A 26376-nucleotide genomic window follows, 5' to 3' on the forward strand; every position below is an offset into this window, starting at 1 on the left:
TATTTTAATTAATTTCAATGGGAGACGTTGACTTGGTTTTGAGTTAAGAGCTCCGGCACAGAACCAGTTAGGCTCGTATTTGAGGTACTACTTAAGGTCAATTACAGTAGGTAAACAAAATAGGAGAAACACCTTTTACAGTAATACAAAGTGGCAATTGTAGTACAATGTGTTCTTCCCTTCAGTTATAGACAAAATGTCAATTTGTTAGGATACTAATACAGAAATAAATAATTAATTGCGGTGTTGAGCTGGAACCTATCACATTTGATTGGACGAAAAAAATAGAATTCAGTCATGTTATCAATATTATGGCTTATCTCAATAAACATACAGTATCCTTTACAGTACATTTCATGGTTCTTTGAGTCCGGCTCGCATGTCAAAGTCATTGTTTGAATATTTAAGCTCCAGGCTAAGTGATGAAGCACCGCTTTCTGACAGAAGCGTTCCACAATGCATAGAAATACTAGATCTCCTTCACCAAGACGATCTTTGTAAAGCTTCCAAGAGCTAAGGGTGTTTTAACGTGGGGTTTATGCGGTTTTACTGCCCGCTCTTCTCTTTCTCTGGGACGCAGAAAAGTTCAGCTGTCCTGGTGTTTGGTGAAGCCGTGCTGAAAGGGAACGGGGAAATCAGCACAATTTGAAAATCAAAAGCAAATGTTCTGGTGTTTTTGAAGGAAAAGTAACTGTTACATAGTCTCTAGTGAGCTCGTCTTTGTAGATGTAAAATGAAGACAGCCTCAAGTCTGACTGCATGCTGGGTGCACATTAAAATAACTGTCAGGAGACGCAAGCAGATATTGAAGTGGACAGAGCGGGGCGTGTGTGTGTGTGTGGATGTGTGAGTGTAAATGTGGGAGTATTACCTTCAGCACAAGTGGGACCCAGCCAGGTGAGTGGGCATTGACAGCGCCCAGTCATCCCATCACATGGGGCACTGTTAGAACACTGGCAAGGCAAAGAGCAGTCTGGGCCAAATCGGTCGCCACCACAATCTTGAGAAATAGATGAAAGAAACACAGAGAGGAGACAAAACGATGCATGAAATGTGGCTCTTTATGTCAAACAAATGTGAAAAGAAAAGCGGTATTGTCAACGTCTACTGTGTTATTGGTAAAAATGATTTACTTTTTTCACATCTCTGTCCAGTCCTTCCTGGGGAACAGAGGCAATGTCCAGTTGATGGGTCACACGGGGCGTCACCTGCACAGTCGCATGACCTTTCACACTCATATCCAAACTTTCCAGCTTCGCACCCTAAGAAGCAAAAAAAAACCCAGATCAGATCTACTGACTAAGCACACATTCTAAGCATACTAAGCTCGGGTGGTGTTGTGGTTTGGGGGTGTGGTGAGTGAACAGTATTTTGGTGTGTGAGGATGTTTTCACAGCTCTGGTTGACATTGGCATAGTTTTCGGGTATGCATGTGCCCTAAATTTAGGGACGGACCCTGGCGTAAACATTCTGGTATTTAGAGCCACAACAACTATTGGGGGGCCATAGATAGCTGATTTGACAGCTGATCATCAACGTGGTCATCGTGCTCTGCAGGTTTTGTTTGTCGTACTTTGATAGACTGAATTGCCTCATGGATACAATTATATTTCAGTGAAAACAAAGGTTGCATGTGCACCAAGGATCTACGACAACAAGAGTCGTGCCCGACTTTCGTTTTAGTGTGCTTAAGCAGCATTGCGGCAACGTCCGTACAAAAAAGCAGACAGAGATAATTGCCAATTTAGCTGCTTCAAACACTGTCATGACAGATTTACGACCCGTATTACTAAAACGACCATACTATTTAGGTTTATATTGTAGCCAAACCTTTTCCCTAAAGATGTAATGTCTAAGGAGCATTTGTTTTGTTTATAGCTTTTGCCCATTTATTGTGTTTCGTTGACTTTTTCTATTAATGCCAAGGCGGCATAGCAGTTTTATATTGACTTTACTGAGGTAAGAGTTATAAAACACTTTTGTTTTTCCTTTGACCTACCAACGTACATTTTGGGGGCAGGTATTCTTTTTTCTTTTTCTTTTTTGTCCTGTGAAACTACTCAGGCAAATCAAATTGTTGATGCAAATGCCCATATTTGCTGTACAGATTATATTCAAGCCAGGAAAAATGGCACCCATTTGGTTGGGTTTGTGAGTGCCGAATTTTCACACGAAAGTAAATATATATCAAAAGATATCAAAAAACATATTTGGGGGGAATTAATGATAGAGAACTTTGGTTGATTCTTGAATGAATGAAAGAAAAAAGGGCTCCAGTAGAAAGGGATTTTTTTTTCCACACAGGGCAAAAAGGTATTGGCTTGGGCACCACTTAGAGTCTCTCTGTGCATGTGCTTGGTCATTTGTGCCAACTGAGCTCATTGGCTCATTTTGATTTGGTACGTCATGACGCCCTCCGTTCGCTCCCGCAACTCCCCTATCACGGCTATTACCAGTCCAAAGTATGTTGTGCTTGATGTGGGCAGACTTGGGGAATGCATTACGTTAGATATGTCATTATCCCACATAACTGTTTGGACTTTGTTCGTTATTTCCCTGTGTTCAGTATCACTTCCTGTTCTTGTTTTGTCAGTATTTCCTGTTTAGTCTTTGTGTTTTGCAGCACCTTTACATTCTGTTCCTTGTTCTTCCAGCGCACCTGTTCCTCATTGTTAAATAGTTCCATTTACTTCCACCTTGTTCCGTCCTCCAGTGCCAGTTCATTATTTAGTGTTCTGTTGCCTTCAAGTTTCCTGCTAGACCTGTCTTATGTTTCTTCTGCCTGGTTCCTAATTATTCAACCTTCTTCCTGCATGATGCTGGCCTTTTCTGCATTGTGGGATTCTTACAATAGCCGGCTTGTGGCATCATCACAAGATTGGCTCAAGCCTGCACATAAGGTCCCAGTTGCCGTGCCAATTTCTCCTAAGTCCCAAGCTGAGCCTTCACAGGTCAGTGTTGAGTGTTTTTCTCTTCACTTACGTGGGCGCTCTGTTCAACAGCTTTACTCACTCTTTTCACCCCTCTTGTAACTTGTGTTACCTCTTGGTTCATGTTTTTGTGTATTTGGGATCTGGATAAGTCTCAAAAATTTGAAATCAAATCATGGGCGAATGGTGAAGATATTTATAAAATAATCTTGCCTTCCTTCGTATTTACTCCATATGAGTCAGTTGGAATTTGACCTATTTGTGACATTTTTGCCATTGGTGACATCAGCGAATTGTCCATATATGGTCAAGATTTACCCGAAGAGCTTTGCACAAATCTGTCATTGTAGTCCAAGACTGTAGTCAATAGGCTCCTTCTTTTTTTTCTATCCTCTTGTTGTGGGACAGACTGGCTCGTACATGCACATGCATCCTCCGTTGTTGTTGCAATTTCTAATACAAAGTAGCGTATACTTCGAACGTAGATCTGTCAGTAGACCAGTGTTAAAATTTGTTGACTAAAAATGTTTCTTAGTTATCGTCAACAAGCTATTTTCCCCTGACTAAAATAGGACAATAACAAATCACAACAAATGCACGTTGACAAAAACAATGACAAAATTAATTGACAATTTAATGGAAGAATAAAAATGAGACGCAAATGTTGAAAGAGATGTAATCTAATCATATTTAATTTCGTCTTTAGGCGGGTAGGACAAGTTAGGACTCTATCCAATCACAGTAGCATGCAGGAAAGGGGCAGGGTTAAATCACGGCGAGGATCCAATCAGAACTACTGTCTTTGTAATACACAGTGTTTAGATTTTTCACTGGGAAACAAGTCTGTAGGGGTGTAACGATAAACTGTAATAATGATGACCACGGAAAAATTACGGACGGTTAGTATCAACCTTTTAAATTAAAATGATTTAGAAACCGAGATTGATAAACTCACCCGGGACTTACTAGTGCCAGCTTGCTAGCTTAAATGCTAACATGAAAACAAGAGACATATGTATTTCCCTGTTGAAAACAACATAAATCTAAATTTACATAAACACATTACTGTCTGAGCAACTAAGATATTTAATTGTGCACATTAAAACCTACAAGCTGTTCTCTCTTAGCACAGAATTATGATGATCGATCCTCAGAGGAAAAAAGATGGTGTTTTATGGTGCGGTCAAGTACCGCTGAACAGAGTAGGACACAAAGCCCGCCAGAAGTGATACATAATTAGAATATATTTTATTTGTTACGCACATTTAAATAAGCCTTAAAGTGCTACAGAACAAACCAATATTTTAAGTACAACAATTAGAAGTTTAGCTATTAAAACAGATAAAACACTTCAGTGAAGCATAAAAAACACAAGACATGGAAAATAGGGGGTTTTCTAACAGTGTGTCTATTTATTTTGGTTAAGTTTAAAAAACGTTTTGAGCACATTCCACAATACCGCGATAATAAAAACTGTGATCATTTTAATCACAATAACCGCAATATGAAATTCTCATATTGTTCTTTCCCTACTGTATTGTTACACACATCATTACAATATGTCTTCTACACCTGGAAGAAAGAGAAGACATGAACACATTTCACCTTGGCAACGGTTGACAACAAAACACATAAAGCCTGTGGCTCGAATTTCTCTTGTAAGAATACAACCAACTTGAAGTGCCATCTGCAAGCAAATCGTCAGGACATCGGTGCAACAGTGAATATGCCTAAACTAATATTTCCAAATGACTCATACTGTACTGAATTACTGTTACTATTAAATAAAGTACAGAAGGAGCAAGACTGCTTCTCTCAAACACTTTTGTAGTACAGCATGGGCGAGCTTGCCGGCCAATCTAATAAGCAAGATACTTGTGCAGTGTACTATAATCCAGTGGTCCCCAACCTTTTTGTAACTGCGGACCGGTCAACACTTGAAAATGTGTCCCACGGACCGGGGGGTTTGTCATTAAAAAATACAATCATGTGTGCTTACGGACTGTATCCCTGCAGACTGTATTGATCTATATTGATATATAATGTAGGAACCACAAATATTAATAACAGAAAGAAACAACCCTTTTGTGCGAATGAGTGTGAATGGGTGTAAATGGGGGATGGAGGTTTGTTGGGTTGGTGCACTAATTGTAAGTGTATCTTGTGTTTATTATGTTGTTGTCAATCCACGGACCGGTGGTTGGGGACCACTGCTATAATCGATGACCTCTGAAAACTGTTCAGCTATTATGTGCACAACTTGACAACACCCAAAGGAGGACAGGTTTGTGATGTATACTGTATATATACATTCTAGATGTATAACACTGGTTTCTCTATATAAACGGCCAAGACGCCAGTTATTTACACTCAGTGTAGTTGTACGCAATATAGAATAAAACTAGTTTGTTTTTTCATGTGACCATATTAGTCATTATTCAGCTTTTGAAAACATGCTTAATTTTAGCTAACATAATAACACTCAATAAGGTTAGTATGAAATATTTGTGAAGTGCAGGTCTTGTTGTGTATTTAGTTTTTGAGATGCTCTGCAATATTAAATAAATAATAAAAGTGCTTCCAAGTCAACTTCAATGATCCGTTATTTTTGATATTCAGTCGACAATATGTACTGTAATTTAGATGACTAAATTATGACAAAAATATGACTAAAACCAAAAATACATTAGCATCAAAAGAGGATGACTGAAACTTAATTAAAAACTCCTGTCAAAATTAACACTGTAGTAGACTCCATATGAAAGTTCTAAAAATTACAACGTGGCTGGCGGGGACAGAACACAGTCAAAGTGGAGGCACGTGAATAAGATCGCCCAAAAAACGGCGCATCCTGAAGAGGTCAGAAAGCGGTTTGAAGATTTACGAGAGACTTTCAGACTTCAGACAGTTTAACTCAAAATTGTAACAATCCAGAGGCCAACCAGCACCCCACAATTATTTATGTTGAGAGATTTCGCTGTACAAACAAATGTGTTATACCACAACAGATTACATTTTTTTTTTACAGAAATGACAATTACACAAGTCCTTGGTCAAGCACACACAGGTAGAGCTAGGGGTGTATTTGTGTTGTTTGGCCCTCCTGCTGGGACTGAAGTGGCCATTTAAGTGCTCACACTGCAGCTGAGTGCCTTGCAAGCTGGCAGGAGGGCACGAGGATGCAAGAGGAATGCATTAAGCGGTGGGGAATACAGTCTAGTCCTCTCGACTTGTCTGTCTGCTCAATATAACAACCCTCATTTGACGTTTTTAGAAGTTCTTTTTATGTGTGCTCACATCTGTCTTTATACTGTAGCATTACACCTGGGAAGTCTACACCGTAATGCACACATGCTTTAGAGTACAGTATGTGTCCTGTCCACCTTGTTTCATCCTAAGACAGTTCAGCCTTGTCAGGAATTACTGCCACATGTTATTTGTTACGTCCACTAAAGAGGTTATGTTTTATTTTCCTTTGTTTATTAGTGAGCAGTATTACACCATAATTAAGTCATCAACAGAAAACGTATTTGATATCGCTCAACACAGCGTAAATCAGAAAATGTTTCCACTTCGCATCAGTCCATCTTAGATGAGCTCGGGCCCAGCGAAGCCAGCAGCGTTTCTGGGTGTTGTTGATAAATGGCTTTCGCTTTGCATTGTAGAGTTTTAACTTGCATTAACAGATGTAGCGACAAACTGTAGTTACTGACAGTGGTTTTTTGAAGTGGTCCTGAGCCCATGTGGTGATATCCTTTACACCCTGATGTCGCTTTTTGATGCAGTACCGCCTGAGGGATCAACATGCAGTGATTTCTCCAGAACATTTTGATGATATTACGGACCGTAGATGGTGAAATCCTTAAATTCCTTGCAATAGCTTGTTGACAAATTCTTAAACTGTTCGACAATTCGCTCACGCATTTGTTCACAAAGTGGTGACCCTCGTCCCACCCTTGTTTGTGAATGACTGAGCATTTCATGGAAGCTGCTTTTTTACCCAACCATGGCACCCACCTGTTCCCATTTGGCCTGTTCACCTGTGGGATGTTCCAAATAATTGTTGAAGAGCATTCCTCAACTTTCTCAGTCTTTTTTGCCACTTGTGCCAGCTTGTTTGAAACATCTTGCAGGCATCAAATTCCAAATGAGCTAATATTTACAAAAAATAACAAAGTTTACCAGTTAGAACTTTAAGTATCTTGTCTTTGCAGTCTATTCAATTGAATATAGGTTGAAAAGGATTTGCAAATCATTGTATTCTGGTTTTATTTACGATTTACACAACGTGCCAACTTCACTGGTTTTGAGTTTTGTACCATTTACCAATTTTACTTGTTGTTCATTCGTCTCAAATTTTTATTTGGTTGTTCTGTTAAATTATGTTTAAAGTTGAATTTGGTTTGCACAATAAATACCAGTGTTTCAAACTGTGTTATGAATCGTGATTTCAAGATCAATCAAAAATAATGTTAATTATTATTTTTGCCATAATCGTCGAGCCCTAAATGCTATCACTGTCACCATGCACCCAATGAGCTTAGTGAACATCAATAAGACCAGTATGTCTCTTGCACTCATGCTACAAGCTATGTTGTTAGCAGTTTTAGCTAGATTAATTGTTTCATCCATAGAATTAGTCATTTCGGGCATATTTAGGTAGGTTACAGTGTACAACATACCTGTCAACATTTTTATTTGAAAATAGCGGACATTTTCCTGCCAAAAAACACATTTTGGTTTATCCACCCGGATCTGCCTTCTACCAATGTACTGCACCATTGTTCAAGAGAAGATGAAAGTTATAACACGTCTTGAACGAGAGAGGGCCGGAAAAGAAAGGAAAAATAAAATAGTTTCCCATGGAAAATGGGAATGTTGACAGGTATGATGTACGATTAGTGCCGCTCCACAAAAAATGTTGTATTGATGCTTACAGTACATATTCAAACAATTACTCACGTCTTTGGCACTGAAACCCATAGTATCCTGGGGGACATACACATTGTCCTGTCACTGCTTCACAGCTCTGCCCCACCTTACAGTCACAAGTCAGAGCACAGTTTATGCCAAAAAATCCAAGTGGGCATCCTAGAAAAAAACAAAACAAATCAAAAAGTGTAACATGACTTTATGAAAATGTGGTTCCTCACTGAGGATACCATCATAAAACATTCACAGGGATTTTGTCTATATTCTGTACTATTTAATAGGTTGGTATCTCTATCCAAAATGAACGTTTGCATACCGTGTTGACAAGAGTGGCCGTAATAACCAGCGGTACAGCTGCAGGTGCCAATAAAGCGATCGCAGGTCCCACCATTGATGCAAGGACAGTCTTGAGAACAATTTACCCCATATTTTCCCTGCAAACAAGCTACACACACAACAGGTTAAAATACTTAGTGGTATTGTATGTGATGTTAATTAAAAGCCGTTCTGATCTCTTAATGTTATAGGGCAGGGGTTTAAATCCACTTTAGACCAGATTTATTGACACATATTGCACAAGCGCTTAAAACAAACACTGACAAATAAAAAATAATGTTTATGAGGTTTTATAAACTCTGTGTGAGTGTGCACTGATTTTAAAGAGAACATACACATCATCTAATATAACACAATATTGATGAACCAAAGTGTTAACTGCCGGTCTTCTGTGGTCCCATTTTTCTGGCTTAGACAACATTTTCATGAACAAAGTTGAATGTGTTTTGAATGTGGACATACATTCTTGTTTAACTCCACTTGCATAGATTAACTTTTTTTAACCCTAGTGTGGAGGAAATTTGCATTTTTTTAAATATCAGCGTTTGTGTTTGTTCGTTTGTTCGTTCTGGCTTGAGTATTTCTATTTTCCGACAGTCTGAGAGTTGAATAAAAACCACGTATTAGTGATATTGTTATTATAAGTGCTAACACAGACAAACTATTTATAGCGGTGCCGTGATCACAAGCTTATGTGCCTATGTTGACACGATCGACTAATCAGTCTTCGTTTCCTTGCTTGTCAAACTTTATTCCAGACCATAAATCATGCCTCTTACCTGGATAGTAGAAGGACGAGGACTTATTCAAACAAGTTGGTACACTTTAACAGACAATTTAGACCCGGAAATGGTGAGAACAACACAAAAAGACGCTTGGTTCCGCCCCCTTTTTCTTCACGAGGGCAAGACACTTTACCCACCTGCTCCAAGTGCCACCCACACAGTTTTAAATGTAACTTAGATATTGGGTTTCACTATGTAAAGCGCTTTGAGTCACTAGAGAAAAGCGCTATATACTGTAAATATAGTTCACTTCACTTCACTTCACGAGGATTAAGAGTCATTATTCATTTAATGGTAATATATGAACATCCTAGCAGTCATCCTCCTAATGACAGCTGACGTTGTACAGTAAGTTAGTTTTTTTATGTTTGTTGGCTCTCATGATTTTTGCAGTGAGTAGTAATCATTGATGTTGAAAAGAAGAAAAAAAAGCGAACATCTCAGTGTTTTTTTTAAAATTATTATTGCGCCACGTATGCTTAAAATGAGCAAAATACGTAACTATTAAATGTTCTTATAAATGTGACCATTACTACATTATATATGTACTTATAGCATGAATATATAACCTTAATGGGGTTTTTTAGATGTTTTTAAGGGCTTTATAGACAGGATAAAGCAACATCCACAAGCTCCATTGTAAGCAGACTTTTGATTGCATTTATTTACTATTTAGAATGCATAATTTAAAAAAATGCATTCGTTGTTTCATCATGATTGTGAACAAAAAAAAAAATGCAGTTCCCCTTTAAGAGAGACTGCTGCAGATGTTGTTTTGGTGTGGTTGTTCATTTTAATAAAGTCATTCTTTCAACGTCTAGGCAAAAGCTACAGTATTTTATAGGCACACAAAAAGTATCAGACTCCGGGAAATTTGTAACTTCAGTCAGGGTATCGGTAGACGAGCAATTTCTTGAAATCTTCCACAGAATAGGGAATAGTTGGCAGGTCTGAGGAGGAGACGTTTCCCAGCATGCTTTGTTGTTGTTACAATTATCACTTTTTGTACAAACAATTTAATAGTTAACGTGGTGTCATTTTCAATTGTGTACAGTAAAATTTTACTACTTTTGGTGGTAACCTATGGGGGGTGAGTCGCGTCATTGTACAGTATGTCAGGCCACTCATGCACAAGGGGGGCCCCTGGGCGTTTGTAAAGTTTGAAGTATATATTTTTCTTTCATTTACATATGTAATTTTATGTTTTTTTAAATTACATCAGAATTGTTCATATAAAATAAATATGGCCGTAAAAGTTCAATAATAAGGTTGCGTAAATTAAAACAAAAATGTCTAAAACTACCTATACCCCCTGACAAAAATCCGAAATGATTGGTTCCAAATGGATAGCAACAAACGTAGCTTCCAACGCTTAACTAGACACGGACGTCATAATGCCATCTAAGCTCACTTTTAAACATTCGAACATAGCACCAACAATTTGGAACAAGGATGAGTTGATAGAAGACAAGTAAAAATATAATAAATCTTTCTGTGGCAGCATAGGAGAAAGTTATGTACAAGTTTGACTTTTGCATGTCATTGCCCATAACTGTTACAAACCGAGGTGTCACTAGTTCGTCTTTTTTTAAAGGGAAACTTCCCAGGATATGCTTTGTATTGATACAATCATAATAACAACGATGTATCGTCATGATTCATATTATCCACTGGTCACAAATTTAAAAGCATATTTAGGTGAATAATGCCAGGTTATAGGAGTATTTCAATTCATATTCTGGCCATATTATATTGAATTTGTCTCTGTCTGCAGTCTTTTGAATCAAGACCAAATTGCTTGTTATTCCCATCTTTAAAAAGTCCGGTTTTTACATGTGTTTTAAAAAGCTGGTTGCAACCAAATCCATGCAATAATTAGTTTTAGTGCATGTAAACATATCAAGTATGTATGTATGGGGCGGTAACGTTGGATTTCGGGTGGGCTGGGTGTATGGGAGCCTTGGTGCTACGCCTCTGAATCTCCCACTCTTAGTAAGAATGGTTAGTGCAATGCTTTTGATTAATACCACTTTGGTCTTTGTCATCAATCAATAGCCAAATAATTTTGAGTAAATGGTGAACTCTCTCCTTATTTTAGAAGCCCAACATGCAGGCTGAATGTGCGTTGATTACCGGTATAATATTGGCACGAGAGTTTGACACCTGTGTTATATTGTATAGTTTTGTTGTTGTAAACGTTTAAGTTGTATTGTGTAACACTAACCTGTGTCACAATATGGTCCAGTCCAGCCAAGGCCACATTTGCATGTTCCGTCAATAGGATCACACAGACCTGCATTTTGACATCTGCATACGTTGCGGCATTGCAAGCCGTAAAGTCCCTTGGGACACACTGTGGAAATATTTAGAAGGCATCAGTACATTGTAGTGATCAGAACACAGCAGAACAACATGGTGTAGACTAGAACAATGGTCCTCCGTTACATTTGTCCAAGTCCAATATTTTTTCTCAGCAGACAATGTAAAGGCTAGCAGTTTAGAAAGATAACTTCAATAAAAAACAATAATGTAAACATAATTTTATATTTTACTAAAAACAATCCTAATAGTACATTTTACCATTCCCTCTGACTGAGATTTAAACTCAGGTTCCCTTTTTTAAGAGAGTAAGCATCTGTTTGAGCTATACAGCATCTCTTACTGTACCCAGGGCCGGCCCCTGGCATATAACTATGGTGACCGATCACTTCAGTAGCTGATCATCAGCGTGGCCGTGTGCTCTACAGATGTTTGCTTGTTCTACATACATTGATGGACAAAATTAACTGATAGATACAATTATACTTTGTTTCTGCTAAACTTTAATTCAGTAGCGAGTCAACATGTCATTTGTAATAGTTTTAGTTCAGTTTAGCAGAGTGGCGAGCACTTCCATTCGAAAACTCATAAATGCTATTTCCTTCAAATGGCGTCATTGTAACAGGTTTACGGACGTATTTCTAAAATTACCGTATTATTTAAGTTCATGTTATAGCCAAGCATTTTCCTTTAAAAGTATAATGTCTAAAAAAACATTACTTTTTTCGAGGTTTTTGCCTATTTATTGTGTTTTGTTTACTTTTTCAGTTAATGTCAAAGCGGCATAGCAGTTTTGCATTGGCTTCACTGCTGCAGGAGATATCAAACACTTTGGAGTTTGCATGTCCTCCCCGTGACTGCGTGGGTTCCCTCCGGGTACTCCGGCTTCCTCCCACCTCCAAAGACATGCACCTGGGGATAAGTTGATTGGCAACACTAAATTGGCCCTAGTGTGTGGATGTGAGTGTGAATGTTGTCTGTCTATCTGTGTTGGCCCTGCGATGAGGTGGCGACTTGTCCAGGGTGTACCCTGCCTTCCGCCCGATTGTAGCTGAGATAGGCTCCAGCGCCCCCCGCAACCCCGAAGGGAATAAGCGGTAGAAAATGGATGGATGGATGGATGCTTTCCTTCCTATTTTCTTATTTTTTCATTTAAACTTTGGACATTTACCAGAAATTTAAATACATGACTATTGAATGTATTGGATTTAATTTAATTGTAGTTGTCATTGTAGTATATTTGTTTATTGTTCGTTCATGTTTATTTGTAGCAAAAACAAATATTTACATAACTTATAGTACATTATTTCTTAATTTTTCAATATAAATACTGTAAAGTTCTATGTATATGGCGCACACGTTTATAAGGCACACCCCAATTTTGGAATTTGTAAAAAAAAAAAATAATAATTCATGCAAATTTCCACCCAAAACTTGTGTGTGTCATACATGGCATCTCTGCTCAAAATTTTCAGAGAGGAAACAAGTCATTCAAACAAAGTATTTTGATATGCAAAGTCGGCAGAAATAGTGGTTGTTTTTTATTGTGGTATGTGTTTATAGTGATGTTGAGTCTGATTTTTGGGAGTGGTGCAGTCTCCTTAAAATGAAGGAAAATACCACTCTCCATAGCAACTGACGCTGTGGTCAACGCTGGCATTGCCACAAAAGACGTTTTAGGGTGTTCAACACTCTACTGCCATCTAGCGGCTATAGTGGATAGTGCACCCCCCAATTCGTCACGTTTCATGTGTCAGGTAAGCCGCGATGAATGGGGCCATATGAATTCCCTTTATACTGTACTGTGTGATAGAATAATAATGATGGGAAAAGTGGGACTTTACAACCCTAGTCTGGATTAGGTGATCAATACTTACAAGGTAAGAACTGAAAATTAACAATATTTCAATTATTTATATTTTGTGCTAAGCATAGGTGTTCAAAAATCATCAAAACAAGCAAGAGGCCTTTCTGCAACCACTCAAAGACAAGCCGCCTTTGTGTTTGTTTTAGCAACAGTTCATTAAAGCCATGGCAAAGTAGTCCAATCTGGCTCTGGTTTAAAGAATCATCATGTTTCTCTGGGTAATTTAGTTTGGAAAAACAGCAAGAGAGATTTCTTTGATTTATTTGTATATTTATTTGCTTTTCGGCTAAATCCAGACATGCGGAACACAGAAAAACGATCTACTTATAGGTCTCTGTAAACAATAAACAAGATATGTTTAAGAGCTGGGGAGTCTACATACATTGAATAAGATAAAGTGAGCACTGAGTGCATCCAGGGTTCGGAAAGCCCCATTTACAATTGCTAAAAATGCTGATAAACCAAATGGGCTCCTGTTTTTCCCAGCAAAACTGCCTGTAATTATCAGAGGCCCAACACTAAGAATGTGTTACCCATAACCTTTGTTTACTTAAGAGGGTGATAAAAAGCAATGTTCAAGGTCTGATACAAATCCTGTGTGACAGACTTTTCTTGAGGACAAAGTCTGGATATGTACTACTGAGGAAAACTGTCCACCTAAACGGATCTTTTTTTTGTGATTTATTTATTTACGGACAAAATGTATATTACATTATTGTATATTTTGTGAATATTAGAGTCCTTTCTGCAAAAAGGTAAGCCCTTAAAGCATAGAGCTTATGGATAAGAACCCACTGTTAATATATGCAGTACATCCATTCATTTTCTACCGCTTGTCCCTCTCGGGGTTGTGGGGGTGGCTGAAGCTTATCCCAGCTGCATTCGGGCGGAAGGCAGGATGCACCCTGGACAAGTTAAAGTTAAAGTACCAATGATTGTCACACACACACTAGGCGTGGTGAAATGTGTCCTCTGCATTTGACCCATCCCCTTGTTCATCCCCTGGGAGGTGAGGGGAGCGGTGGGCAGCAGCGGTGCCGCGCCCGGGAATCATTTTTGGTGATTTAACCCCCAATTCCAACCCTTGCTGCTGAGTGCCAAGCAGAGAGGTAATGGGTCCCATTTTTATATAGTCTTTGGTATGACTCGGCCGGGGTTTGAACTCACAACCTACCGATCTCAGGGCGGACAAGCATCATATAATATACAAAATACAGTACAATACAATTAATTTTAAAATCTACCTACCCAATACCCATTTACAATTTGATACCATCTTACCAACAGGTTTACATTTACAGAGAAGAAAGCTTTTAATCCACCAAATCAGTCTCAATGTCTTATTATTCAAATTTTATTAAAACGTTGCATCTTGAAGATTTGCGATAGTCATACATACAGGGGTCAAGACCAAAATTATGCGACCAATGTGAAATCCTTAGCCATGACGTAACGTAGGTGTACATATTGCTTAAAACACTTTTTAAATGTGTTAAAAAATTTGTGATTATTTTATAGAGCTTACAATCTCATTCCAGATCACCGGGCCTCTACAGCCTATACTAAAGCGTGTACACTATAGATGACGATTTTTCCCTCTTAATAAAGGTTTTACTTCTCGTGTTGTCTATGACAAGGAGTGGTCACTGGAATGAGCTGGCAGAGTCTAGAATTTAATCCCTATACTAAGTTACACATCACCTCCCACGGGGTGATCAAGGGTGATGGGTCAAATGCAGAGAATAATTTTGCCACACCTAGTGTGTGTGTGACAATCATGGGTACTTTAACTTTTTTTTTTTAATACAAGCACTGTGGAATCTGTTACACTCAGTAAACTTCAGGAGATTTTACCCATCAAAAAGAGGATCGGAGGAACCATTTAAGTTTGCCCATGATATAACATGTATGACTTGCTTCTGAAGAATGTCCAGTTTTTTAAGATAACTCGGATAAGTGTTACACCATATGACATTGCAATAATTTATATGCGGTTCAAATGGAGTCTAACTTTATAGAGGATGGGCAATATGGCCTAAAATCGAGATTGTGAAATATATTGCAGCCTCTTGTGATAACAATATATATCACAATATATTATTTGGTATGTAAAATGATAAAACCATTCTAAAACGAGTTACAAAGACTCCTAATTTAGCTGCTGATGTATGCAGTAACATTTTACACTATTTTCTTCTTTTTTTTCTGAAAACTTTCTATTAATCTACTTACTACTCTAACTTACTTTTGTTGTAACACAGATCTACACTTTTGTTAACAAAGCACTTATTAGTTTTGGGCGACATTAAACATTTGGTTATCAATCTAATACCAAGTAGTTACAAGGATATAATTGGCCACACCAATGTTCATACTTGAATTTTCAGGATCATTACATCATTCCATTTTTCTCAATTAATATTTAAATTATTTCCTTATTTCCTTTTATTACATACAAATTAATAGTTAAGTCAATAGTGCAAAATAACAAACAAAAACTACATTTATCTCCTATTTCCCGTGTTTGTAAATAATTACAAAAACAATATTTTGTGATAATAGTAAACATCGATTTAGTCACTTTACTTGGTATTGTTACTGATTATATTTGTATCAAGCCGTCCATCCCTGTTTACATTCAAGAGCTCAAGCTAAGCGTTTTTTTTGTATCTTCATACGGTGTGTATTGCAGCACATTTAGCTATTGTTCGTCCTCTAGTCCTCCAGGCTCCAGTGATAATGATACTGGTAAGAAATGCAGTTTATTTGCCACCATGGAGGCGAGGATTTTCTAAAGTAGAAGAAGCTGCACTGTGGAGGGATATTAGCCACTAGCGAGGACACTACATTGTGTTGAAGACACATGTTCGCTTGTCGCTGTCAAATATGCAGGACAGAGCTAGAATTGGTCATCAACATGCATCATCACGACATGACGATATTTTTATCTCTATTGTTGACCAAATGTACCGTATTTTTCGGACTATAAGTCGCAGTTTTTGTCATAGTTTGGCCGGGGGTGCGACTTATACTCAGGAGCGACTTATGTGTGAAATTATTAACACATTACCGTAAAATATCAAATAATATTATTTAGCTCATTCACGTAAGAGACTAGACGTATAAGATTTCATGGGATGTAGCGATTAGGAGTGACAGATTGTTTGGTAAACGTATAGCATGTTCTATATGTTATAGTTATTTGAATGACTCTTACCATAATATGTTACGTTAACATACCAGGCACGTTCTCAGTTGGTTATTTATGCCTCATATAACGTACACTTATTCAGCCTGTTGTTCACTATTCTTTATTTATTTTAAATTGCCTTTCAAATGTCTATTCTTGGTGTTGGGGTTTATCAAATACATATCCCCAAAAAATGCGACTTATACTCCAGTGCGACTTATGTGTTTTTTTCCTTCTTTATTATGCATTTTCGGCCGGTGCGACTTATACTCCGGAGCGACTTATACTCCGAAAAATACGGTATATGATTTATATCATATGTCGTCTATATTGTGCAACCCTAGCCTAAAGACATGGAAACAATACTATAAGGAATAGAAATTAACTAAATATAATAATTTCTGGCATGAGGGGATACATGATTAAGAGCAATTATGTATTATCAGTGTTGCCTTTCAGTACCTTGACAAGACTGTCCCATTCGACCAGCTGCACAAATACACCTTCCGTGAATTGGGTGGCACTGTCGATCTTCCCCACAGGAGCACATTTTAGCACAGTCTTTGCCATAGTACCCACTCGGGCAACCTGCAGTGCAACAAAGAATTGAGTTAGAAGCAAAATATTATCGAGGGAAAGCTTACTTTTGAAGATAGTATTTAGACAGCGGTATAGCTCGGTTGGTAGAGCGGCCGTGCCAGCAACTTGAGGGTTGCAGGTTCGATCCCCACTTCCGCCATCCAAGTCACTGCCGTTGTGTCCTTGGGCAAGACACTTTACCCACCTGCTCCCAGTGCCACCCACACTGGTTTAAATGTAACTTAGATATTGGGTTTCACGATGTAAAGCGCTTTGAGTCACTTGAGAAAAAGCGCTATATAAATGTAATTCACTTCACTTCACACAACATAGAGGGCATAAACTCAAAATGCTCTAACTTCAACCGTAATGGCGCATGCTGACGTTTATTTCTATTGTGCAAGGCAGCGGTTATTTCAACGGACAGTAAGAATGATGTCAGCAGTGATACGGTTATGTTTATGTTGGGTGTTCATGCATGTACACGCATCTGAACATGACTGCTGGGCTCGAGCCGACCTTTTATCGACAAATGATGGTATCGTTTACATTTTAAACTATATCGGTGGCAAATTAGTACTTTTCGAATGATGCCGGTGCTTGAAAATCGAAAAACACAAAAATTCAGCAATACAGAACACAGACTGTGCAAAAATGTGTTGGAACTGAGCATTGCTCAATAAAGACGCCACATTACCTACAAGGCGCTACTTGCACAATATCCCTTTCAAGCACTTGTTGCAGGTGGCTGAGACTGCATGGAATTAGGAAACGATTTGAACAGATTTGTTTTTCTTTCAGCCTGGTTTATCATTTACATTGGCACAGGTGCCATTGTGGAACTGAGTTTTCGGTACCTATCGGTATTCCTAATACCAACACACTGGGACTTAAGTGCAAAGTTGATCATGGATGGTTGGATTATGCATATAAAAGTAAGGATATTATGGTTTCCAACATACGTGAGCTGCAGTCCGCTCCGATGAAACCTGGAGGACATTGGCAAGCTCCTGTCCTGAAGTCACAGCGGCCACCATTAAGACAGCTGCAGCGAGACTTGCAGTTTCGTCCGTAAGTTCCGGCACGACATCCTGGAGTGAGATAATCGAAAGAGAATAAGTGGAGGTTTTGATAGGAGTTAAAACTAGATGAGTGGTTAAAAACGAGTCCTGTGACTTGGGTTGTTTCCCACGACAAGTGTAGAAGCTTACAGGGTTCCAACTTTTCTTACCTGGCTTTTGTGTAATTGGATTCCAGGATTTCCCCTAAATTGCCGAGATACCTGTGGCGGTGGGGGTGTGGTCACCCTGATGTCATCAAGTCATATACAGAATTTGCCATGATGATATGATTTTCTTTAAAAAGACTCAAAAATGTGTACATACATTTAAAGCAAATCTGATATTAAAGTATTAACATATATATTTTAATCGTTTCGCCATATTTTCAATTGTTGCTGCTTTTTGAACAATGTACTTTGTTGACATGTTTTCTAGTGTTTACAGACTTTTAATGACGTATAATATTAAAAACAACTAGCAACAAATCTAGCATCTTCTTCTGGTGTTATTACAAAATGTACCCATGTTTAGAGACTCTACTTCTGTCCCTCGATGTCGCTGACGAAAGAGGCGAGCTGCAGCAAGTATGACGCCACACTTGCTTGCTCTTGTTGGACTTTCTTTTCTTAAAAGTTGCCACTGTTTTCTTAATATTTGCACATTTTGTAGATGGCTGTCCGCGGGTAAATCTGCAATATATATATATATATAAATTACGACTACATCGCAGACATGCTGTCAACGCTTCAGTCATAATGGCGTGCATTTTGTTTATATCCGGTTTCGGTAGCGCGGTTTTCGGTGATCAAAGTCTTTTTTCGGTGGACAAGTTTTCAGTACATGTGCGCAAGTAATAGGCTATATATATCAATTATTACTGTAAAGACCAGCTAATGTTAATAATGTATGTTCGTGCGGTTTGGATTTAATGTCAGTTTTTCCCATGTTTGCAAACACACCGTCCGTGCCTGAAAGGGGATTGGCTGAGAATGAGGAAGTGTTGTCGTGTGTATGGGGAAGCACGGACTCACGAGGCAAAAGTGTTTACACGGGATGTAAAACCTGTTGGAATTATGCCGTTTGTTATCATAAGATTGGTAATAAAAGTTAAAAATAGCGGCAGACTTTGTGTGATTTCTTTAATTAGTTTTCAAGTAAAAAAACAAAACAACAACCTTATTTTCAAGATGTAGCAGTAATGAAAAGGCCGTGGCAGCTACCCACATTCGATTACATTAATGGGAAACCCTGGGTTCCCCATAAGTCCCGAAAATTTAAAATCAAACCATGGAGGTATGGCAGAGATATTTATTAATACAATTTTGCCTTCTTCCAAACTTGCTTCAAACAAGCCATTAGAATTTGAGACTTTAATGACTTTTATTTTGCCTGAGTTACATCACCGGATATTTCCATATATGGTAGAGGTTTACCCAAAGAGTCCGCCATTTGTATCCAGTTGTAGTGCAAAACTGGAGTCAATATGTTCCTTATCGTTCTCTATCCTTTTGTTGTGTGGCAGATTGGCTCGCACATGCTAAAATCTTCGGCTGTAGCGTGTAGTTCTAACTTGTATCTGTCAGTAGACACGATATTGAAGTGATAAAAACTGCAACATGGCTGACGGGGTGGAGACGCAGTCGAAAGGGGCTTGTGCTGGGGAGGACTACTGCGCAGAGTTTATTGAGAAATTCGAGCAAAAAAAGTAAAAAATAAATAAATTAAATCCAATATGTTTTTCCGCCCTTAAAAAGTTAAAGATATTTATGTTCTGTTTGGCCTTGAAGATAATTAAAATTGAATGTGCACAGAGGATAAATCCAATATAGTAATGCGCCTGAAGCTGAGCCAATCAATGGCCACAGTACTGAACAATTTGCTCTGACTGGTTAGTCATCTAGTGGCCAGTACTACTGTATTGCAATGGTACCTCAACTTAACAGTGCCTCAGTGTCTAGAGATAAGAGCTGTCTCTTGGCTATTTTTTATGCTTTAAGTTCAAAACTAAAAATTTAGTTACAACAGTTAGTTGGCGTAACGAATGTCACAGTGAACCCCGTAAGATCCGCCCAAAATATCGGGTTTAGTTGTTAGCATTAACTTATAGCTGAAGATATATTTTTTTTTTCCAACCATTGGAAGGAAGAAAGTGAGTGTGAAGGACAGTGCTGAGAATAACAAGTGGATTATATTAATTTAATTAAAAAATAATAATAATCAAAAACATGACATTGCATATAGCAGACTTGGTGAAGCAATTTGAGTATGTTAAAATTATATATAAAACGGCGGACATTTATCCATGAAAATATGGAAATGATGGTGTGTTTGACTGAGAAGCAGCTGGAAGAACATACCATAGAAGCCTCTCTAAGGTAAATACTGTGCGTTGTTATTACAGTACTTCATAAAACTTCTGTAGTTGTTTGTAGAACATTCTATTTTATTGTTTTTATGCAATATTTATTGTCTAAAAGTTGTTTTACAATATAACCTGGTCCCTACACACCGGCGCTCTTGTAAAAAGAGCTCAGCAGCGCATGCACTTTTTGCGTCGGATGAAAAGAGCACAGCTCCCTCCCCCCATTCTCAACACATTCTACAGAGGCACTATAGAGAGCCTGCTGACCAACAGCATTTCTGTCTGGACTGGAGCCTATAATGCTTCAGACTGGAAGTCTCTCCAGAGAGTGGTGAGGACGGCGGAAAAGATCATCAGGACTCCTCTTCTTCCTATCCAGGAGATCGCAAAAAGCTGCTGCCTGACCAGGGCTCAGAAAATCTGCAAAGACTCCTCCCACCCCCACCAAGGACTGTTTTCACTGCTGGACTCTAGAAAGAGGTTCCGCAGCCTCCGAAGCAGAACCTCCAGATTCTGTAACAGCTTCTTCCCTCAGGCAGTAAGACTCTTGAACGCATCATAATTATCCCCTCAACTCCCCCCAAAATGGATTAACTCGCTGGAATAAAAAAGACAATATAACATACATCCATAAACGTGGATGCATATGCAAAAGGGCAATACATTTATCTGTACAGTAATCTATTTATTTATTTATATATGCACCTCATTGCTTTTTATTCTGCACTACCATGAGCTGATGTAACAAAATGTCGTTCTTATCTGTACTGTAAAGTTCAAATTTGAATGACAATAAAAAAGGAAGTCTAAGTCTTTTCTTGTTTTTAAAAGGCATGTTGCATGGTGTTTGGGGGGGGGGGGAGCACTAATTAAATTGAGTTTAATTAATTACAATTGGCGAAGTTGATTTGAGATACAAGTGTTTTGAGTCAAAAGCTCCTTTACAGAACCAATTAAGCTCGTAATTTGAGATACCGTAGTCATATTTTTGGTACGTTTAGTCATTTTTATGCTTGACAATTACTAATTTAGGCCAAAAATACATAGAGTATGCTTTAAGACATGCAAAAATATGTGCGCATAATTAAGTGTGTCCATGATGTAGTAATATCTTTTCACTATTAAATGGATATGAATCAGATGAAAAAGTAGGTTTTCTCCATTTATCATGGAAGCAACGATGGTCCTATTTTCTAACAGGTACACGTTGTTTGTTTTGAGATGGAAGAACCTCATCATGAGGGAAAAAAACTACTGAACTAATCCTGTATTCTCACAATGCTGATCTTATCATTTAAAAAGTGTTGCAGCAGGGAGTACTTTCAGCCAGTAGCTTGTAGGAACAAAGAAACATTTCCCTTTCCTGCCTCACTTTAGCACATCAACATACACGGGCTCTCAATATCAACTGGTCACAAAACTCCCATCAACTTTCTCCGGCGCCCAAACACATGGGAACATTTTTCCACACATACACTTTCTCCGTGCTCGTCACAAGAATGAATGCAATCAGTCATACAGTGCACAACGTGAATCTTGTGAACCGATCGTGTTTATGGGTGAGCCCGCCGCACTCAAACACTCGGCGTGGGGAACAGATAAGAAAGGACTCCAGACTAAAGAGGCAATTACGGAGCTGTCATTATGCATGTCTGCCTTCCAAAAGCCCTTATCCGCTGCTGAGGAGACAAAAACAATGCCTTGTGTTTTACTTGGCAACTGGTGTGTAACATTTATCAGATGTCTGGAGAGCGTGTGAGGAGAGGAAAGGGTCTGAGGTGATGTTAAGGAGTCGGGGCTGTTAGATAGTCCTTACATGGTATGGACCACATCAAATAAAGCCCTGGTGTTGGCATCGCATGAAATGTTTGCCAGGAGTATAAAGTTTGTATAGTACTGCAATGATTACAGTATATTGTGCGTTACATATACATCATGCATGTTGATTGTTTTACTGTGGTGGTGTTTAAAGGCACTAATGACTATTGCACAAAATGCCTTTATGCAGCAGGTTTGACAAAAACCACTGTTATTGGTTAGAAATGAAGTGCAGAGGTGAGAGGGAGAGTAGAGGTGGGGGAAATAATTTTAGATGCATCGCAATTCGAACAGGGGCGATTGTAAATTGTAATTGCGATTGTAATTCAGGTTGCGGTACTCATGTTCCAGTTTTGCACACATTTCCATTAATATGATAAATGTAATGGGAATTAATTCAACTGTTTTTTATTACAAATGCACTGTTTTTAAAAATTGCAAGTGATGAATGCTTATTTAGTAAAACGAAAAGAAATGTAGGGCAGCTTGGTGGAAACGGGGTTAGTGCATGTGCCTCACAATACGACGGTCCTGGGTGGAGTCTGCATGTTCTCCCTGTAACTTTGTGGGTTCCCTCTGGGTACTCCAGCTTTCTCCCACCTCCAGAGACATGCACCTGGGGATAAGTTGTTTGGCAACACTAAATTGGCCCTAGTGTGTGAATGTGAGTGTGAATGTTGTCTGTCTGTTGGCCCTGCGATGAGGTGCAACTTGTCCAGGGTGTACCCCGCCTATCGCCCGAATGAAGCTGAGATAGGCTCCAGCACCCCCGCGACCCCGAGAGGGACAAGCGGGAGAAAATGGATGGATGGATGGAAAAGAAATGTAAAACTGCATCAAAATATATATATTAAAGATGCATCAATAATCGATTTTTAATCAAATCGTAGCTCCTGAATAGTAATCGAATCATGAGGTGCCCAAAGATTGCCACCTCTAAGAGAGAGACTACATACATTTAAAAATCTGACATTTTGATGATTAGTTGTATTGTGACCTTTAAAGGTCTTCTCTAATGCTGACAACATTGGCACTTATTTCATAATTCTGGACCTAAAAATAATGTCTACAGATAAAATTCCCCCCAAAATAGAAAAAGTAGTAATTTTAGGCTTGTTTTCTAAAGATTTCAGCACTGTTTAGAACGCCCACTTTTACAATAGGGAAGGGATTCATAAGGCACCATTTCTGGATGGGTCTCTTGTAAGTGTAAGGTAGGGAGTTAATTTTGCTTTGCAGTCAGCTGAAAATGATGGAAAGCGCCATTCTACATAGCAACTGGTCAAAGTCAAGGTTGGAATTGCCACAAATTTTAAGGTTGTCGACACTCTACTGCCGTCTGGCGGCTAAAGAAGATAGTGAATCCACCCATATCACGTTTCATGTTTCAGGTAAACCGCGACAAATGGGGCCATAAGAATGCCCTTCCTACTGTAGCTTCAAAATGTGGGCGAGCTTACATCAGCCTGCTGACATCACCTATAGAAGACTGAAGGCAATTTCATATTGTGTAGTATGTGTTTTGCTAGCGTCTTTATCTCGAATCGTGACATTTTTGCACATAATTTAAAGCAATTATCAAATATGGCTGTCAGATGCATTGTTGCAGAAGAAGGGGTCAGCGTGCATACATTTCCAAATGATGGCAATGTGAGGAAAGTATGGACATCTCCAGTCAAATTTGCAAAATGGGACCAAGTGAGAGTGAATGTCATTAATGATTCTGACTTCCAAGAAGAATGGTTTTGGTCAAAATTTGGATGGAAAAAATGAAAGACTGAGTCAGAACATGCAAAAAAACGGACAAAGTAGAGCAGACCTGGCAATTTAAAACGCGAAAAATAAGAAGGTAAGCCACTAGTATTCTATTTTGCGCCCTCTTCTGCTGATGTTTTCCTCAAGATTGTGGAAATGCTGAAAGAGAATGAGGAAATGCACTACGTTGTCTATTGAAGAGGAGATGTAAGAGCAGGAAGGTCCGTAAGTGGCAATTATTGTATATATTTTTTGCCCATAATGTTAACCAGTTTTAGGCAATCATGGACCAGGGTGACAAAAACATGCAATTAAGTGTAGAAAATATAAATTTTGCATTCCTTTATCCACACTTTCTATGCGGGTAAATGGGCTCCAGTTCTGTAGATAACATCACACCAAGAAGGAGCGGATACATCAAGTCTGGCCACGGAAAGAGGGTGTTCCAAGTACTGTTAGATATCTATCCGTTACTCGAAAACTAATTGATACTATGGGAAATGACTACCAGATTCATTTTTAGGAGCAAAAACTACATAGAGAACTTGTTAGTCAAATGTCAGTCATATGGACACTATGGGTCCTTTAACACTCACTTGTTTGGCAGAGCAGTCCTGTCCAGCCAGGTAGACAGATACACCTTCCTGTCTCTCCTGCACACATCCCTCCATTCACGCAGTTGCAGATATCAGTGCAGTTGTCTCCATGCAGTCCCACCTGGCACTCTACGAGAGAATGATTGAAAATTTGACATCCATGTTAACATTAATTGCAGTGTTTTGTGTGTGTGAGAAAACTTAATTGAAAGCTTATTCTTCAGCAGGGACAAACATAGAGTGAACGCCAATGTTCCCTCTAATGTTTAATGTGTCTGAGCAAACGCTAAAACTCCCTGAGCATTCAGTGGCGCACATCAGACGTGCACACTGTGGCCATACCAGCATCACACCTGTCCCAAATCTGACTTAAGAACAAGTTGAATGTGTTATTATTAATATCAAATAACAACAGTAATTTTCATAAGATTATTTTATAATATAGGCGATTTGGCCCACTTACAATTAAAATAACAAACAAATCTTGTTTTTCCTTAGCTATGTACTTGTAGTATTGTATGCCTAGGTGGGGGTCCAACTTTGGAAATAATGTGTACCTCTGTCAGAGATCAAATTTAGTTCCCCTCAAAACATTCACATGTTGCACAATGAAATGTAAGCATGGAATAAAATGTACATTCCTGTAACTTTCTGTCTGTAAAATATATATTTGTATTAGAATTACTGTAATATAGTAATAGCATTTCCTGATTAATATCCATAAATTAACATTAATAATTAGAGATGTCCGATAAGGGCTTTTTTACCGATATCCCGATATTGTCCAACTCTTAATTACCAATACCGATATCAACCGATACCGATATACAGTATACAGTCGTGGAATTAACACATTATTATGCCTAATTTTGTTGTGATGCCCCGCTGGATGCCAACATGGCACTGCCATATTTATTATTGAAGTCACAAAGTGCATTATTTTTTTTAACATGCCTCAAAACAACAGCTTGGAATTTGGGACATGCTCTCCCTGAGAAAGACTATGAGGAGGTTGAGATGGGCGGGGTTGGGGGGGGGGATGTAGGGGGTAGCGGGGGTGTATATTGTAGCGTCCCGGAAGAGTTAGTGCTGCAAGGGTTTCTGGGTATTTGTTCTGTTGTGTTTATGTTGTGTTATGGTGCGGATGTTCTCCCGAAATGTGTTTGTCATTCTTGTTTGGTGTGGGTTAACAGTGTGGCGCATATTTGTAACAGTGTTAAAGTTGTTTATAAGGCCACCCTCAGTGTGACCTGTATGGCTGTTGGAACAAATATGCCTTGCATTCACTTGTGTGTGTGAAAAGCCGTAGATATCATGTAACTGGGCCGGCATGCAAAGGCAGTGCCTTTAAGGTTTATTGGCGCTCTGTACCTCTCCCTACGTCCATGTTCACAGCGGCGTTTTAAAAAGTCATAAATTTTACTTTTTGAAGCCGATACCGATAATTATGAAACCGATACCGATAATATCCGATATTACATTTTAAAGCATTTATCGGCCGATAATATCGGCAGTCCGATATTATCGGACATTCCTATTAATAATAAATGACAGTGGGATAAGCACACAACTGATTGACAAATCATAGTGTAAGGACCTTGGCATTTACAATTTTTGTAGTGTTTGAGTTGTCTGACTTTTTGTGTGGCCATAAACGCACCAGTGGCTAAGTGCCATGAGTGCGTGTTGTTTTATCTGTTAGGGCCGCTTGTTGTCACTGCCACTCACAAAGTTGCATTGTTAAAGCCTACAGAACAAATAGTTGTGTTTTTCTTTTGTTTGAAGCTCAGATTGGATTTTAAGGTGTGTGCGGCATAGATTTGCTGTGCACAGAGCATGCGTGAGC

The 26376-nt window shown here is 38.7% G+C and overlaps 2 protein-coding genes across 4 annotated transcripts in view; one reads left to right on the forward strand and one right to left on the reverse strand.

Annotated features, from left to right (window-relative positions):
- Positions 1-26376, forward strand: part of LOC133572716 (EH domain-containing protein 2-like) — an 84942-nt gene that overhangs the window by 19260 nt on the left and 39306 nt on the right. The window lies entirely within an intron of this gene.
- The window catches only part of egfem1 (EGF-like and EMI domain containing 1), a 147324-nt gene continuing 121060 nt past the window's right edge, over positions 113-26376 (reverse strand). Inside the window, 10 exon segments of the mRNA XM_072911978.1 lie at positions 113-565; positions 567-616; positions 872-1000; positions 1134-1262; positions 7893-8021; positions 8179-8307; positions 11208-11336; positions 16822-16947; positions 17901-18029; positions 24531-24659. Of these exon segments, the coding sequence (XP_072768079.1) occupies positions 470-565; positions 567-616; positions 872-1000; positions 1134-1262; positions 7893-8021; positions 8179-8307; positions 11208-11336; positions 16822-16947; positions 17901-18029; positions 24531-24659 (1175 nt within the window). The 3' untranslated portion in view covers positions 113-469.

Source organism: Nerophis lumbriciformis, linkage group LG30 (assembly GCF_033978685.3).
Source record: "Nerophis lumbriciformis linkage group LG30, RoL_Nlum_v2.1, whole genome shotgun sequence".
Taxonomy (NCBI): Eukaryota; Metazoa; Chordata; class Actinopteri; order Syngnathiformes; family Syngnathidae; genus Nerophis; species Nerophis lumbriciformis.